The following is a 17,010-nucleotide window of genomic DNA, read 5'->3' as shown; positions in this document are numbered from 1 at the left end:
AGATGACCAAACTACTAAAAAAAATTAATTTCTTCATTAATGATCCGAAACCGACATCTGTTAGAGGCAATAGATGAAAGAACGGATTTAGAGGATGATTCTAAAGTGACGAATCATTCAAAAAAATCGAAATCGTCTCGCCCAATCAGTTTGGAAAATGTTGCTTGGGTTAGTGCGGCCTTGGCCGTCTGCTACTTCACCGACATTGTCAATACTGTACTCTACCATGATGATATTGACAGGTAATTTTTACTATTTTGACTGTGAATGGAAATATATAAATCTTAAATTTTTAACTATAATTTTTTATTAATTATTATATTAATTATTAATTAATCATATTATCAAATATCTTTGTTGTATTGTATTTTTATAACTTGAAATGAAGAAAAGAAACAGTTTTAATAGCATATTCTTAGATAGACACCATCTTTAAAAGATAGTTTAGCTTTAGTTTAGATCATAAATAACATCTTACCTAATTTGTTATAATACTAGAATAATTGTCTGATAATTATTAAATTGTTGATTATATATCAAATCTTATTTCAGGATCATTTTGTGATTAATATAATTGTCTGGTAAATTTTTAAATTGTTAATAAATGTCTATTTGATTTTCTTTTTTTCAGATCCTGGCTGCAGGCATCAGCGGTTTTCTGCGTGGTTTTCATTTCAATTGCGGCTTTCCTAATTGTATATCTGTACCTAATTCGAGGCATCGATCCCGACGACTGGGATAAGATTTATCCATCTGCAATCCCCAGTGCGACTGCCAGCAGTTTGCTATGTGGTCTTTGGTTGGATAAATATAAATGCATTTATATTATATACAATCTCCTATTTTTTGTCTAGATAAAATCTTACTCTAATCAACCCTGTGATATTTCATTTGACAATTTTGTGACTTAATACAGTTTTGTTTCATAATTGATCCATATAAAATCAATTTTTTATTATTTATATCTATGTATATCTCCTATTTTTTGTCTAGATAAAATCTTAATCTAATCAACCCTGTGGTATTTCATTCAACAATTTTGTGACTTAATACAGTTTTGTTTCATAATTGATCTATATAAAATCATTATACAAACCCAAATAGACTATCAATTTTCAAATTTTCTATCTACAATTTAATACGAATCCAATCAAAAATTCAATGTTTGATATCTTCATATATTGCTAACATTATCGTACCTATATGACTTTTTGATTCTTTGATATTAATATAATAAATTAAATAATTTCCACAATAAATTAAAGTGACTTCAAATTCATTGACATCACTGACAACAATCTGTTTGCACTTAATAAAATTCTCTTACCAACATTCTAAACTTCATCCCAGCTTGCTGATCGCGATATGGCCAGTATATGGACTGCTGAGTATGCTGATTCTCTTTGTCGTCTTCATGGGGTTGATATCTGTAGTCTGCATGCTAGATGTATTCACGTTCCTCTGCAAGAAACCTCCGGTACAGAAGGAAAAAAATTGATCAGGCATTCGTTCGATTGATATATGCTTATTTTTACTAAATTTTGAGATCTGATGGCTGTGAATTGGATAAAGTTAAATGTAAAAATTGTTAATAAATCTGTATTAATTGGTGTCATTCCTTTATTTTTTAAGATTTCTATTTTTAAGATAATCATTTATTTTTTTCGAGATTACCGTTAATATTTTTTAAAGATATTCCTTTATAAACGTTGCTTATTCTTAGAAGTTGCTTGCAATGACGAACTCTAACGAAGCATTATGTGTTGAAAACATACCATTGTTACATAATATTAACAAATATATATAACAACAACAACACACGTTTAGACGACATTTTCCCCTAGATCGGGGGTTGCCGTTTGGCTACCTATGATGAAACCGATATATATATATACGCATGTAATGTAATTATTAAAACAAATAATGATATACTAAAATATGTGTATGCACGTATATGCATACATACAATATATATATATATACAATATTGTATGGATTCTACCGTATTGTTGGCATAAATCATTTTAGAGTTCGTCTTTTCTTACTAGAATTTTCAATAAATTGAACAATCTCCAGAAAAATCTAGTAAGGAAAATTGAAAAGACAAACTTTAAATTGATTAAAGCCGACAATTCGGTAGGATTCATACAATACTCTATAAAATATAGTTTCCGTCTCATGTATATATATATATATATATATATATATATATATATATATATATATATATATATATATGTATATAGCAATAAATCATCCTATTATGTGTATGTATGACACAACATTAATAAAAATCACAAATATTCAAACCAATGAAAGAGGAGAAAGTGAGAATGATCGAGTGAATAAATGAACGAAAGAATTAATTAATTAATTTATCGATAATTAATTAATCAATTAACTAATTAAATAATACGATTGCGAGCTATCAAAATCACAAACTAAATACTTAATTGCGTCAAGACAGAAAAAAAAACTATTTAACAACGACATTTGAATTCTTAAAACTTTTTGAATATTAACAATTTCGATAGGATAGTAGTCTCAACAATTTAATCTTTATTGAATTTCGTCTTTAATACGAAAATTTTTTTTATTTAGTGTTTTTGACTTCCGGGTTGTTGGCGGAAAACCCCTCAGACTTAGTTTTGTCAGGCCCGTCAGTGCCAGCGGCATACTCCCTCATCACATTTTCAGAATAGCCACTACTAATGATTTCTATATCGATGGCCTTGCAGAGAATGACAATGTTACTCAAGTCCGTATTAGGGACGTGCTGGAGATGTGCTGCTGGCCTGTCCTCCATCCCTGGACCCCCTATATTTTCGCCCTCGTTCTTTGTCTTTTGATCGTCGTGGTTTAATTTGAGTTTTTGCTCGTGGAAGCCGAGGTTTTTGTACATCTCAACCGTTGATCTGTAACTGCTGGGCAGGACCACGTGCATGCCTGAGAAAATTAATTTTTTAAATTCATGAATTTTATTTTCGCTGATTTATTTTCTACAATCTGATAACAAAACCATTTGTGTTAATGCAACCAACCGGTTGATCCGCTATTGGCTAGGGCCTGTTCAGCGCTGGCCAATAGGAGCTTAGCTGGAGATCCCCTGCCTCTTGATAGGCCAATCTGAATTATACTGGGATATTTACTTAGAAACTCTTTAACACTCATAACGGAATCTGTGTTTGCAATCTTAGGAGTGCTAGAAATACTGGTACTGTTAGTAACAGTAGTAGCAGCTGTAGTAACCGTTGTTACTTCAGTTGTAGCAGTAGTGGTAGCGTCAGCTGAAATGATGTCGCCACCGATGTTTTTGTCGCTGGTTGCATAATTAGGAAGAATGAACTGCGAACTGTTGAAGTTGTACGAATCCGTCGGTGTATGCAGTGTCTGCAAGAGGATCTGAATGAAGGATTAAAAAGTGAGAAAGATGAAAGAAACATTCGACGTTAAAATTTATCAATTTTGCCAATCGATCTTTGGCTTTGGTTCTTAATGAAATGGAATTTTGTTACAATTAGCATTAATTACAACAAGATCACACTCCACTGCTTGCTCGTACCTCAACATTGTGATAGCTAAACCTCGGCCTGGGGAAAGCAGGCAAGTAGCCGCGACGGTAGAGATCATTATCAGGAGAAGCTGTTCTAGAATGTTCCGTGGAGGATGATGAGGACATTGGGTAGGGACCGTCGTCGTCGTCGTCGTCACCGCAAATATCGTCGCCGTGCTGGTGATGTGGGTGGTTGTGAGACGGAGGAGGAAGAAGATGATGATGGCCCGCCTGGTCGAGTTCGGATTTTTTGCCTTCTAGTTCGCCGGAGTTATCGGGCGAATGCGTGGATGGCTGTATTTCAGACGACGGTGACGTTGGTGGCTGTGGTAGTTGCGTCGTTAGAGTAGTAGTCGAAGTCTCAGGAATCTGCTTCTTGTCAGAAGCCAGATCGGATGATGCTGTGGTTGTGACTGTTGTCGTAGCTGCAGCAGCTGCCGCTGCTGTTGCTAGTGGTGGCGACATCGTTGCTGACGTCATTTGGGTCGTTTTTCTATCTGTGGATTCAAATTAGCAGCAAATTATTATCAACGCCGCCTCCATCGTCATCTTCACGATCACCTACAACATCATCTCGACTCTTAACTTATAGACAACCTTCTTTCATTGGGTACTTCGTCCTCATCTGTGGCAACCAATCGTTCATGAGGTGGTCGTCGTAGCCACTGTAGCTGTCGGCAGCGACAACGTAACTGCAGATGCCGAGGTTGTCTTCAAGCACGTATGCAAATTTACTGAAAAACTTCAAGAATGTTCCCAAGAAGCTGATGATGAATTTTGATTGGAGTTCGATTGAAGTTCAGATGATGTTTTTAAAGTTGTTGCTGAATAAATAATAACGAGTATATTAATAATAACAATAACAATAATAATAATTACTATTATTATGATACAGTTTTCATAATAATTCTAATAAATTATTATAATTATGACCGACCAATCACCGACTAGATCAGGAACAGAGCCCAGCCAGAATGTTGCATCCATCATATCATTGTGCGTTCTCAGGCAGATCATGTTAACATGGCCCTTAATTAATATTAATTTATGCTAACTCATGCAAGTTTATTATTATAATCATAAAAAAAGCCTAAATAATCGAAAAGTGAAAAAGTTTAACTTGAATGTAAATCAAATTTTTATAAATTCCAAAAAGTGGACATCCGTGCAAATACAATTTATGCTAATTTATGCAGACAAATATGCAAATTTTCAAATGAATTTTAAGCATCTAATCATGAATATTAATAACCTTATCGGCGGCATAGTACGGTCTGACCACAAAGACATTGTTTGATCTAGCCAGGTTAGCATCTCTTTCGAATGGCAGTAACCTCTGGATGAAAAGCAATTTTATATCAATCTACGTTAAGCGTTTAGAAAAATAAATTTTATTTGCTGTGTGCAACTGAGGAACGTAAATATAACTGAGAAATACAATTTAAATGACTTGAGTAGAATACGAAATATTTCTATTACAATGATTTTACAATGATCCAAGTTGAAACTAATTTAAGAAAACAAAAAACACAATTCAGTCCAACCCTGAATTCAGCGAGCAAGCCACCCCTGTGGACCCAGGGTTCTTGCTCGCCAGATTTGAATAACTCCTTCTCTCTCTTGTCTATGCCTAATTTTAGGGAGAGAACAAAAAATAGTTGAACTGTAGTTAGAAAATTAAAATAGAATGAACGAATGAATGACAGAATGAAAGATAGAAGAATAAATGAACGAATGATTGAACGAATAAATAAATGAACAGATAAATGAAGGAATGAATGAATGAATGACAAAAAACAAATTATCATAGTAATAATAACCGTGCCATCTTATGTACGAATTGACCAGAGCTAGGTTACTCCTCATATCATTGACGTATTTGTAGATCTCATACAGCAGTTCCCTAGAAAGGAAACATATTTTCATTCAACAATGTTTTCAATCAATCAATTAACTAATTAATTAATTAATCAATTAATTGAAGAAAAATCAATTAATTAATCAATTAACTGAAGAAACATAATAGAACTAACTTAAGTGAACGCAATCTATATACACATTACAAACTACACATCAGCTATATATAACATACACATACATACACACATACACTGCTTTTGCGCTTTTGAGAATTTTAACTTTTAATTGGCGCTTTATAAATTTTTCTTTAATAATAATAATTTAATAATACACTGACATTACACATACATACACACTGGCATGACATATACAAACGAATGAATGAACGAACGAACGAATGAATGAACGAATGAATAAATGAATGAATGAAGGAATGCACTGACCTGTTGGGGATGTTGACGAGTTTGTCGACAACTCCGGACAGATCTCCATATCCATCATGGAACCTTATTGCCCTCTCGTACCATTCGGAGGCGGAAGATGGCAGGAAATAGTTGTCGCCAAGGAAACGGTCCTAGGGATGTGCAGAGATAAGATTTTGGGTAATTTTGCTTTTCAGCCTCATTCAATGAAACAAAATGAGATGCGATATGAAATGATGAAACCAGAAAAAAAGAAGGTCGTCATCACCTTCAAGTGAGTGGCGCTGGGGGAGATTTTGTTGAACTCCAATGAAGGGGTGGATTTGTTAGTTGGAGGAATGACGTCTGCCTGGCCCTCGCTGACTTTCTTGCCAGCTTCACTGACGGTTCGTTGGTCGACGACAACCGGAGACTCGGGCGACGTGGAGTATGCAGATCTATCGTCGCACGGGGGTGACGCGCAGGATGCAGTGCCCCCAGCGGCCACCAGAGATGGGTGAGGTTGAGAGGTTTGTGGAAGAGGCGGGGGGTGCGGTATGTAAGCGGCAAACGGGACCGGGTAGGGATTAGGTTTGTAGACGAGGTGGAAGTTGTCGACAAGCCATCTGGCGACTTTCAGCATGTGCTCCCCCGTGGGTCCGTGCTCGAACGGCAGGTAGAAGAAATCGCAAACCATCGTAAGATCTTCGCTTGTGAGGTGGCTGTCGTGCTGGGAACGTTGGTACAAGTTTGATTGCTGCTGCTGCTGCTGCTGAGGTGTTGTCGCCATCGTTTTAGAGGTCGGAGTGGAGAAATTAGTTGTACCGATGTTGTTTGCTAGCGATTCTTTGGATAGTTGTTCTTTGTTTGAGTTTATGTTAGCATCACTTGTTGAGATTGGTGGCGGTTGAGTTGGCTCCTCCTCTTCCAGCATGGCCACATCTTCATCCTGTTTAGGGCCATCATCTTCATCCTCCTTCTCTTTAACAATATTCCCTGCACTGTCAACGAGAGCAGATGATGAGGCGGTCGCGGTTGCACCGTAGACCTGAGACCGTTGCTCGACAACCTCAAACTCGACATCTTCACTACTTTTAGACACGTCGGACTCTTTGAATTTCGCCAGGTCAGCGGCGTTCTTACTGTCGGCGAGATTTAGCGTCTTTTCAATGGGGTTCTTGTGTCCGAACGAGGATTTGAACCTGTACAATTCAGGCAGCCAGTCCAGAATTGCCATCTGCAGAGCCCTCCTCGGCTCATACTCTTCCAATTTATCCGACCTGACATCGTTCTCTGGAGGAGCGTAAGTGGCAGGATGTGCAGGGTACGGCGACGTTGGAATTGGCAGCAGTGTCGACGAAGTCTGGGGAATGCCTGATGACGTCACGTTTGGAGGGGTGGGGTCGGTAGGGATGTCCTCGACCTCCATGTCAGCCTCCGTTCTCGAGTTCGCGTTGGTTGCTGGCTGCATGGCTTGAAGTGTGGATTTTGATGGATATTGAAATAAATTTGTGTGCAATTTAAGAATAACTTTGAAGTGATTTGTCATTTTTATCCATGTTAATCAAACAACCAATCAACCAAACGACCTACCATCCAACCAACCAACCATTCAACCAACCATCCATCCAACCAGCTATCCAACCAAACAACCATCCAACCAGCTATCCAACCAACCTTGAAATCTCATGTTGGTGTTTTGACTCCACTGTGCCAACGTATGTAGGGCCACAAAATTTGCTTCAAATTCACAGTTGGGATTCGTTAGGACGCCCCTAAGCCTCCCTATCAACTCCGCCGGTCGTCCAGTGTACGGACCTTCAAGATTTAAAAAAAAAAGATTCACAATTAATGTTTTAAAAAATTATAATTGCAATAATAATAAATGTATAATAATAATATGTTATATATATATATGTATATATATATATATATATATATATAATTATAATAATAAATAATAATAAATGATACGATCATCAACAACACCAATAACTACATCTAGAACATGAATTACGGTACTGGATCAATCAATCTAAACACAAGTTACAACAACAACAACAACAACAACAAATACGACAACACGCATCCAAAAACGAAATGTCTAAAAATCGCGACAAGACACCAGAGATTTTAACTTTAAACATTATTCACACATTTTCATAGACTTATTTAGTTCTAGGGTGTGTATTCTTGTTGGAAATTCGACATTTAATCTCCGTAAGTTACTACAACACGACACCAAGCGACACGACACAGCACCACACACAACCACGCGACACCACACCACAACCACACCACAACCAGGCGACGCCACACCACACACAACCACGCGGCACACACAAACACACCACACACAACCACACCACACACAACCACGCGGAACACAAAAACACCCACGCGACACGACACCACACACAACCACGCGACACCACACACAACCACACCACACAACCACACCACACACAACCTAGATATATTCTGGTTTGGTCGTAATCATTAGCATGCAAATTATCCCAGATGGTCACCGGCCTCTTGACAACCGTGCTCAACTCTTCAATACTCTCAACTGTTATGCGCCTGCTGACCACTTTGGGGCCTAATTAGGGAAAGATATTATAATATCAGTGGGGTCGATTATTTGCTGTCTTATCTATGGTAGGTTGGATATTGTATCAGTAAAGTTAATTATTATTTATTGTTTTGTCTATGGTTAGTTAGGTAGGTGATTACGATAAAAGATGATGATGAAGATGACGATGAAAAAAATGTGGCTACAACAGTGACAGCAACGATGATGATGATGACGATGATGATGATGATGACGATGATGATGATGATGAAGACGACGACGATAATGCTAAAACAATGCAACTGCTACTAATGAGACCAAACCAACCGGTCCATAGGAAATCAATGTTCTTCTGTAGTTTCTGGCCAATGGTTCGGAGGTAGGGAGATTTTGAAACGTCGGGGATCGATCGAGACGTGCAATACTCTAGAAGGCGAAAAGTTTCGTGAAAATTACCAAGATACCACTTTCATTTTAGACCTAGAGGTGCACGACTTCCAGCCCGCAGTTTGCTGCAGTAACCAGGTTCGAATGCAAGAAGATCCCGGCATATCACATGTCACGCATATGTATAATACATTAATTCACTGCACTGCAGTGGATGTGTATTTCATTAATTCAATCTACATTGCAATGGATGTGCATTGCAATGTATATATAATGCATTAATTTACAGCAATGCATGTTTATAATGCACTAATTCACTGCAAACTGAGTACGTCTGCATCGATACACCGGAGAAAAAAAATCTTAAAAATAGAATTGCAAGTAGAGAAAAAGAATGAAGAGAGATTCGTAAAATAACCTACTAAGAATAGAAGTGAAAGTTGGAAAGTAAAGAAAAAAAATCCTAAAAAAACACCGACCAGTAGGACAGAAGAGAAATAGGTCAGGTCGACCTAGATGTTCATAAATCTCATTGGTCAGGTAGCACTGAGCATCTGCAATGGACGCAAATTTGTGCATGTCCTCTCTACAGAGGTCATCTTCGATGTCGTCGAACAGCAGCGAGAAGCACGTGCATCCGAGGTTTTTTACCTGTAGTAGTGGGGCGTTGTTGTGTAACTTTACCAAGATAGTTGGTTGTTTTATAATTTTACCGTGACGATGGCGTCGTGATGGCTCAATGTTTAAAGGCGCCTGGTCTTGCTACTGCAATGACTGAGTTCGAATACAAAGAGATCCCCGCCTATCATATGCAATGTGTATGATGCGTGGTTTGCACGCGTTTTCATGTACGCTGTGTGTGTGTTTGTCGTTGAAACCTCTAAAGCAAGCGCAAATGTTTTATAATTTTATAGTGATAGGTTTTATCATGATGGTGGGGTGTTGTTTTAAGATTTTACCAAGATACAATTATAGGACTTAATTGTTTCACTTTGTCATGGTACTTAATTAATAGGAGTTAATTATTCTACTTCATTGAAGTAATTTAATTCAACATTAACTATTTAAAATTATTTACTTATTTGAAAATACACCTCCATCTCACTAATACCATAATTAATTATTAATATTACTTTTTAAAAAATTATTAATATTACTTGGTCAAGTTTTTTCTTCAAAATCGTGACTTCTTCGTCGCTGGAGTAGATGATGTCGAGACCCGGAGAGAGGGCATATACGAAATTTATGCAGTACTCCACCGAGAACCTAATCAGGCATTTCAACTCGTCTGCCGGGAGTTTTACGCAGATAAAATTAGACAGGGAGAGATGAATTAGTGAAAGGTTATTTGCCATTTTGAAAAAATATATTTAATTAGGAAATAAAACGAGAAGGGACGAGTCAGTGAAAGATTATTTGTCAGTTTGAATAAAAATATTTTTAATTAAGTAATTGGGTGCGTACGAATGAATGAATTACTACTGTAAGATAATTTAGTCATTTTGAAAAAAATTTTTCTAATTAGCAAATTAGGTTGTTGTCGTTAGTTAATGTAGGATCGTTGATTACATTGAAAAACATTTTTAATAAGGAAGTTAGGCGGAGTTGAATGAATCTATGAATTAAATTAATAATTATAGAAGAAAAAAAAGTATTTTACTTTAAAAAAACTAGGTAGGAATTGAAAAATTAGCGTAAAATTATTTACTAACGTCAATGAAAATCACCGAAACGAACCGCAAAGATGTAGCTACTTTTTAATATTATTACCTCTACTTAAAATTGAGAACCAAAGTAATGTTACAACGGGTAAAGATTTTCTTATTAGTAAGCAAATTTTTCATTCACATTTAAAAAAACGAACAGATCCACTAACTGGGATACAAAAATATAAAAAATAAATTAAAAGAAATAAATAACAAAAAATAAAAGTAACTTAATAGCTATACGTACGACGGAACTATGACAACACCATATGGAGACGAAAAAATTCTTCTAAAAGTGATTAAAAGTGGAATTAAATAATAATAATTTCTACCGGCTTCCTCTTCATTGTACATCTCCCTCCAGTATAACCTATGCTTGTAATCATCCTTTGGGGCGTATAAGTAGGTATTCATACCAAACCTTTGCATCCTGTAGAGTTAAAACGGTATTTAGTCAATTTTCTGTAGAGTTAAAATGGTTTTTAGTCAGTTTTCAGTATAGTGAAACATGTTAGTGAATCATTTGTGACAATTTTTCGACTGAATTAAGCAAAAAAATTGAGAGAATCCTGAATGAAAGGTAGAGATGCTAACATTTCTTGCATTGTTACTAACGAAAAGAATTCCTAGCAGCCCTCTTAACAATTTAAAACGACATTTAAAGAATGAAATGACATTACAAAACGAGATGACATCACAATAGAAGAATATTAGAATACAAAATGATAATATAGAAACAAGAAGTTAACATTACAGAAAAAATAACATCAGTTACAAAAAGGTACATCACATCACATTAAAAAATGACTTCACTGCATTGTAAAAACTAATAGCTTATATTACACTACAATAACTTACAATACAATACTAAAAAATTATATTAAAATACAAAATGACATTAAATTTACAAAAATATTACATCACATTACAAAAAATTGCATTACATTCCATACTATAACCTTTTAAAAAGTTCTTGTCTCTGTGAAAATGACCATGGTTTTCCATAAAATCCTTCGCAGACTCCACAAAGAAATGATTTGTTGCAGTTTTGGTCGGGGGAGGTTGGTGCATTTTTGTTCATTTTCCGTGCACAGAAAATTTTTAGGAAGCCGTCAAAAATCTGATCAGCAATTAAAAGTTTGAAACTATTAATTTAATAATAGATTCAATCATGATTTAAATTTCAACCTCATTAAATTAAAAGATTCTATCCCACATAAAATAAAAAAAACTCTTTTTAACAATCAATGAAATGATCACATCACTGATCTTTAACCACTAAAAATTGCTAACTAAAATGAATCAGCGATTAGCAAAGTAGAAAAAAATTATAAATAATAAAATTATAAATAAATGAAATTATATTTATAAAATCACAAACAAGTGGGCCACACCACACTGACTTTTGAGAGCAAGATTTTCGTAACGTAGATCAGCGATCTTTCGGGAAAAAGTTTTTTAGATGAAAATTTTTGAATTAAAAGTTTGAAAAATTTGCAAAAGTTATTTTTGAATAAACTTTTGGAAGATGATGATGGAAAGACTTTTTTTTAAAAAATCAACAAAGAACGACTGACATGCCAATGACACTAGATCGATAAATCGTAATAAAACTAGATCCTCAATTTATGGGCCGCTAATGAAAAAAATTAATTATTTGAAAAAATATTTAGTGATAAAATCAACAATATATGTTAATTAAAATAATTCATGATTGAATGTGGCAATGATGTAATAGATTAAACTGGTAGTTTTTACTGGATTTATGTAATACTCAATCTGCTGAGCATGAAAATGTATAGATTGATAATCAAAATCTTGACTTATACATGGTATCATGAATCGACCGAACATTTATCACTTATAAATCAACCAATAAATTAATGAATCAATGAATCAATCAATGAATCAATCAATCAATCAATCGATCAATCAATTAGCTTGTAAAGCGCTTTTTCCGCGATGTTCAACAGCGCTCCTCAATGAATTCTGAAAACAGATGGGTCTTGAGATCCGCTCTTAACTTCGTAAGTGATGGAGAAGTAGTCAGAGAAGTAGGTAGAGAGTTCTAGAGAAAGGGGCCAGAAAAAGCAAAAGCAGATTTAGCAAAAGAGTGTTTAACACGAGTTAAGAAAAAGTAAGAACAAGAAGACGATCGTAAACCGAGGCGTTTAGGTTCAATTAATATATCTGATAAATACTTAGGAAATAATTTAGATTGAAAAATAAACGTGCAAATTTTAAAAATTATTCTATATTTTATAGGTAGCCAGTGCAAGAGAACAAGATATGGAGATATATGAGAAAAGAAAGGGAACTAGACGAGCAGCAGAGTTAAAAAGCTTTACTTAAAGTATAGAGTATAGAGTCAGGAAGACCATAGTAGAGCGAGTTGCCATAATCAATCCAAGATAAGACTAACGAAGTAACAAGGAGAAAAGTAGGATTGTCAAGAAAAGGCACATGTTTTTTTTATTCTACGTAGATGAAAGTAAAAGCTTCTAGCAACACTATTAATCTGAGAAGAAAGAGACATACTAGAATCAAAGATAAATCCTAGACTACGAAACTTTGTGAGAGACATCAAGAGTTTTAGAATCAGGTAAGAAAGATAATAAGAGGAATAGTAATAGAGTGTTTAGATTTATTGAAACAAATTAGTTCAAACTTAGAAGGATTAAGTTTAAGACACATAAAGTCAGACCAAGCGATAATTGAAGAACGACTTAGAGATTGACTATGAAAAACACTATTAAGATTAGATGGAGGAAAAGAAGTTTAAATATAAGAATCATCAGCATATAGTTGACCAGAGAAAGAAAAGTTATTAATAATACGAGGTAGTTCAGAGGTATAGAATATAAATAGAAGAGGGGCAAGGATAGAACCCTGAGGTACCCCGAAAGTAAGAGTAGAGGAGTTAGAAGTGGAATTATTGAGAACAACAGAAGAAAAACGATTACAGAGATAAAAAGAAAACCAAGATAGACAAAAATCAGTAATATTAAAAGAAAGATGTAGCAGCCTCAAGAGAATAGTATGATCAACAGTATCAAAAGCCGAGGAAAAGTGAAAAGCAAGAAGAAGAGTGAGATTACTACTAGAGAGAAGGATTCATTGTGTATTTTGAATCTTAAAAAATAATAATTTTTTTAAGATCGTACCTGATATAATTATTGATGACATCTAAAGCAACATTTGCTAAATAAATCACACGAATTGTGGGACCAAAGTTAAACAATTTGCGATTCAATACTATAATTTGCATTTGATATTTATTATGACGATATTTTGGAAACTTGTGGTGTCCCCAGACGCCTGGTGCATAATTTTTAATCCAGCCCTGTATAGAGTTATATAAAGTTATATAGAGTAATATAGTGTTATTGAGTTATATAAAGTTATATCGGGTTATATAAAGTTGTATAGAGTTATATACGGTTATATAAAGTTATATAGGATTATATAATGTTGTTTAGATTTGTAATGAGACATATAGGGTTATATAGAGTTATATAGGATGATATAGAGTTATATAGTTGTGTAAAGTTATATAAAATTATATAGTTATATAAGGTTATATAAAGCTTTTAGGACATTAACTTTTTTGGGAGTAGGCTAAAGTCGTTAAAAATAACGAAGGCTCGAGTGTTTTTTATCAAAATCTTTTTATTGATACTTATTTAATTGTTTTATTTTTGAGTCAGTTTGTTTCATTTTAATTTTTTTAAATTTTTTTCTCCTTTACAACAAAAATTATGAATGTTAATTTATAAAATAAAAAACAAAACGCACCATTCCCCAAACAAACACGATATCGGCCATTTTTTTTCGAAAAGCAATTTCTTATGTCCGTGAAAAAACTTTTTGTACTGTCAGGAAAAACGTCACCCATCGCAATAATTAGAATTAAATTTAAAATTTTTCAAAAAATTTCATCGCTTGTTGAATGGAAGCAATATCATGTTTGTAAATAGACGTTGGAATGCAGCTGACAGCAATTGATGTGGTTGTCACATTATATTTCATTTATTTACTAATTTACTTAACCTAATTTAAACCACATGTTAGCTGGGTTCACCGGCCAAACGAAAAACTAAATAACTTGTTTTCATCAATATGTACAATTACAAGAGAATTTTTTTCCTAATTTGATAACAACCTACTAATGACCTGATATATTTTTTTTCAGAGGTGTTTTTTTTTTTTATTAAAATTAAATTAAATAATAAAATAATAAATATAATAAAATTAAATTTTCTTTTTTCTGCCCAGTCATATAATATTAAGTTGAAAAATCATCTCTAAATCATTGGTTGTATAAATTTCCATTTATTTTATTTTAATTTTGTACATTTACCAACAATCTACTAAACGTGAGTGGTACTTGAAATAAGTCATCACTGCCTGCTGCCTTGGCATGGCTGAGGCCCTCAAGTTTGGACCAGAATGGTTATTAATGATTTTTTTTTTCAAATTTTAAAAATTCTGGTTTTCGAACATTAAAATTCAAGCTAAAAATTATTAATTTTAAATAAAGAAAAATTGTTCAAATATTCTTAGTTGTGTTTTCAAGATGCTAATTAAGTTCATAATATAATGTTACTCCTCATTATAAATGAATCTTGCACATGAGTTATTAAAATGTGAAAAAATTAAATTTCAAAGGCTGAGAAACTTGTCAGACAACAGTCTGTGTCGATCTCAATCTCCCACAGCTCCTACCTCACGATTCAAATTAGCGGAGCACAGATACACCAAAGATGAGATGCTTGCCCTTTATAGTCCAGACCTAACCATCCCTGATTCATTAGCACTCCTGGCCCCAAAATTATGCACCGAGTCTATATTGACCCCTGTTGGAGCATCTCCAATCACAGAAACTGAACAAGTTTGGAAAATTTTGATTTTTTTTTATAATCTTTAATTTCTAATGTACGTTTTCTCTTTCAAACTGCTTTTCTATAATATTTTTTTCATACATTAAAAAATATCCCTCGTTGTTAATTTAGAAGTTGATGTCTCAATTGTCATCATCGTCGTCGTCTTCGTCATCTTGTAATGCCCTGGGCAGACCTCAAGTTCTGACGAGAACCTCTGCCGCGCCATTCTCGCACATCAAAGCCAACGAACTGAATAGGAGATGTGAGATTTTTTTGCTTATCAAAGATTATTTGTACGTATATATATATATATATATTTATTTATTTCAAACTTCTGACCAAATCTTTGATAGCCTATTATAAGACAAGAATCACAAACCAAATAAAAAACACTTTTCTTTCAAATTTTGCCCCCATCCTGAGATGTTACTTTACAAAAGCTTATTTAGGAATGTATATATATATAATTATCTCTTTCTCTCTCTTTCTTTATCTATCTATAATATATATATATATATATATATATATATATATATATATATATATATATATATATATGTTGTATATATATATAAATATCTTTTTTTTTCTTGGAAGGTCGTGGTAGTGGTCGGCTGGATCACATCTTCAACAGGTCGTCTGGGATGGTTTTGGAAGAGGACGACTCGATGGTGCACTGTGCCACCTCATCGTCGTCCTCATCGTCGCAACTTTCCATGTGTAGGAGCCGATTTCAGAATAGCAGCCGGGAGCCGTGGGATGATATCAGGTTTGTTGCTTTTTTTAGTTTTTTTTAAATTTTATTTCGTTGTTTCTTTGTTTCATCATTTATTCATTCAACGCAACGATGACATCTCAGGCAAGTTTGTCCTTTATTTAGTGTTTTTTTATTTATTTTGTTAGATTTTTGTCAATATATCATACATTCATTTATTCATTCATTCATTCATTTATTCATTCATTTATTCATTCATACATTCATACATTCAACAAGACCGCAACAACATCATCTCAAACAGTATCTCAAACACGAGGGGTCGAGGTCTTTCATACAGTAACAGAAGTTTCGACGAATCAAATGAATTTTCCAGATCATCGGATAGCTGGAGGGGTGGGGTCAAGAAAAAGTGGGTTGAAGATGATACCGGAAGCTGGAGGAAGCAATCGGCCAATCAGAAACCATGTAAGTTGTTCCTATTTTTAGAACTGATGTGTCTATCTACCCGTAGTTGTATCTATTTTTAGATACTATTTATAGTTCGTGTTTATTAAAATCTTTCTACGTTTAAGAAGTTGGAAAAATATTTGTTACAGCTAATCGCAGTTGGAGGGAGCCATGGGAGAAAGATAAAAACCGCACAATGGACGACGCGTTCAGGGAAAAGTCATTTAGGAGGTCGTTCAGTTCTTCGCATGCACATCAAAATAATTACTACCCGGAGGATGAGTTGGAGCAAATGCCCGAGTGGAGCATGGCCGATGATGTTGGGGACGTCGGGACTTTTGATGCGACCGGGGCATATGTTTCCATTAAGGTCTGTTATTGGATTAGTGATTAGGAGATTGGAGATGTGCTTTTTTGCTGGATGTAATTGAAGGAAGTTAGATAAATTAGTGATAGCTTTCATTCAATTAAGTGATTTTTTTA

At 34.5% G+C, this 17,010-nt stretch overlaps 2 protein-coding genes across 2 annotated transcripts; one reads left to right on the top strand and one right to left on the bottom strand.

The window, feature by feature from the left end:
* Positions 1–39: 39 nt before the first annotated feature.
* On the top strand, positions 40–1,498 carry HELRODRAFT_91356 (hypothetical protein; the record flags this gene model as incomplete). Its single annotated transcript, XM_009033803.1, has 3 exons — positions 40–242; positions 632–799; positions 1,351–1,498. 3 exons carry the CDS (start codon positions 40–42, stop codon positions 1,496–1,498), a joined length of 519 nt encoding a protein of 172 aa, XP_009032051.1.
* Positions 1,459–14,304, bottom strand: HELRODRAFT_194783 (hypothetical protein; the record flags this gene model as incomplete). The annotated part of the gene is made up of 21 exons (XM_009033802.1): positions 1,459–1,894; positions 1,954–2,946; positions 3,042–3,402; positions 3,563–4,050; positions 4,151–4,317; positions 4,491–4,582; positions 4,806–4,889; positions 5,098–5,216; positions 5,374–5,456; positions 5,857–5,987; positions 6,104–7,287; positions 7,519–7,632; positions 8,285–8,413; positions 8,714–8,812; positions 9,253–9,424; positions 9,931–10,061; positions 10,812–10,909; positions 11,439–11,599; positions 11,883–11,919; positions 13,644–13,822; positions 14,275–14,304. The coding sequence occupies 20 exons, from the start codon at positions 14,302–14,304 to the stop codon at positions 2,594–2,596; spliced, it is 4,212 nt and encodes a 1,403-aa protein (XP_009032050.1). The 3' UTR covers positions 1,459–1,894; positions 1,954–2,593.
* Between the last annotated feature and the right edge of the window lie 2,706 nt (positions 14,305–17,010).

Source organism: Helobdella robusta (genome assembly GCF_000326865.2).
Source record: "Helobdella robusta unplaced genomic scaffold HELROscaffold_99, whole genome shotgun sequence".
Classification (NCBI taxonomy): Eukaryota; Metazoa; Annelida; class Clitellata; order Rhynchobdellida; family Glossiphoniidae; genus Helobdella; species Helobdella robusta.
Note: the sequence above shows the minus strand (reverse complement) of the source record. Positions and strands in the feature narration are given on the sequence as shown.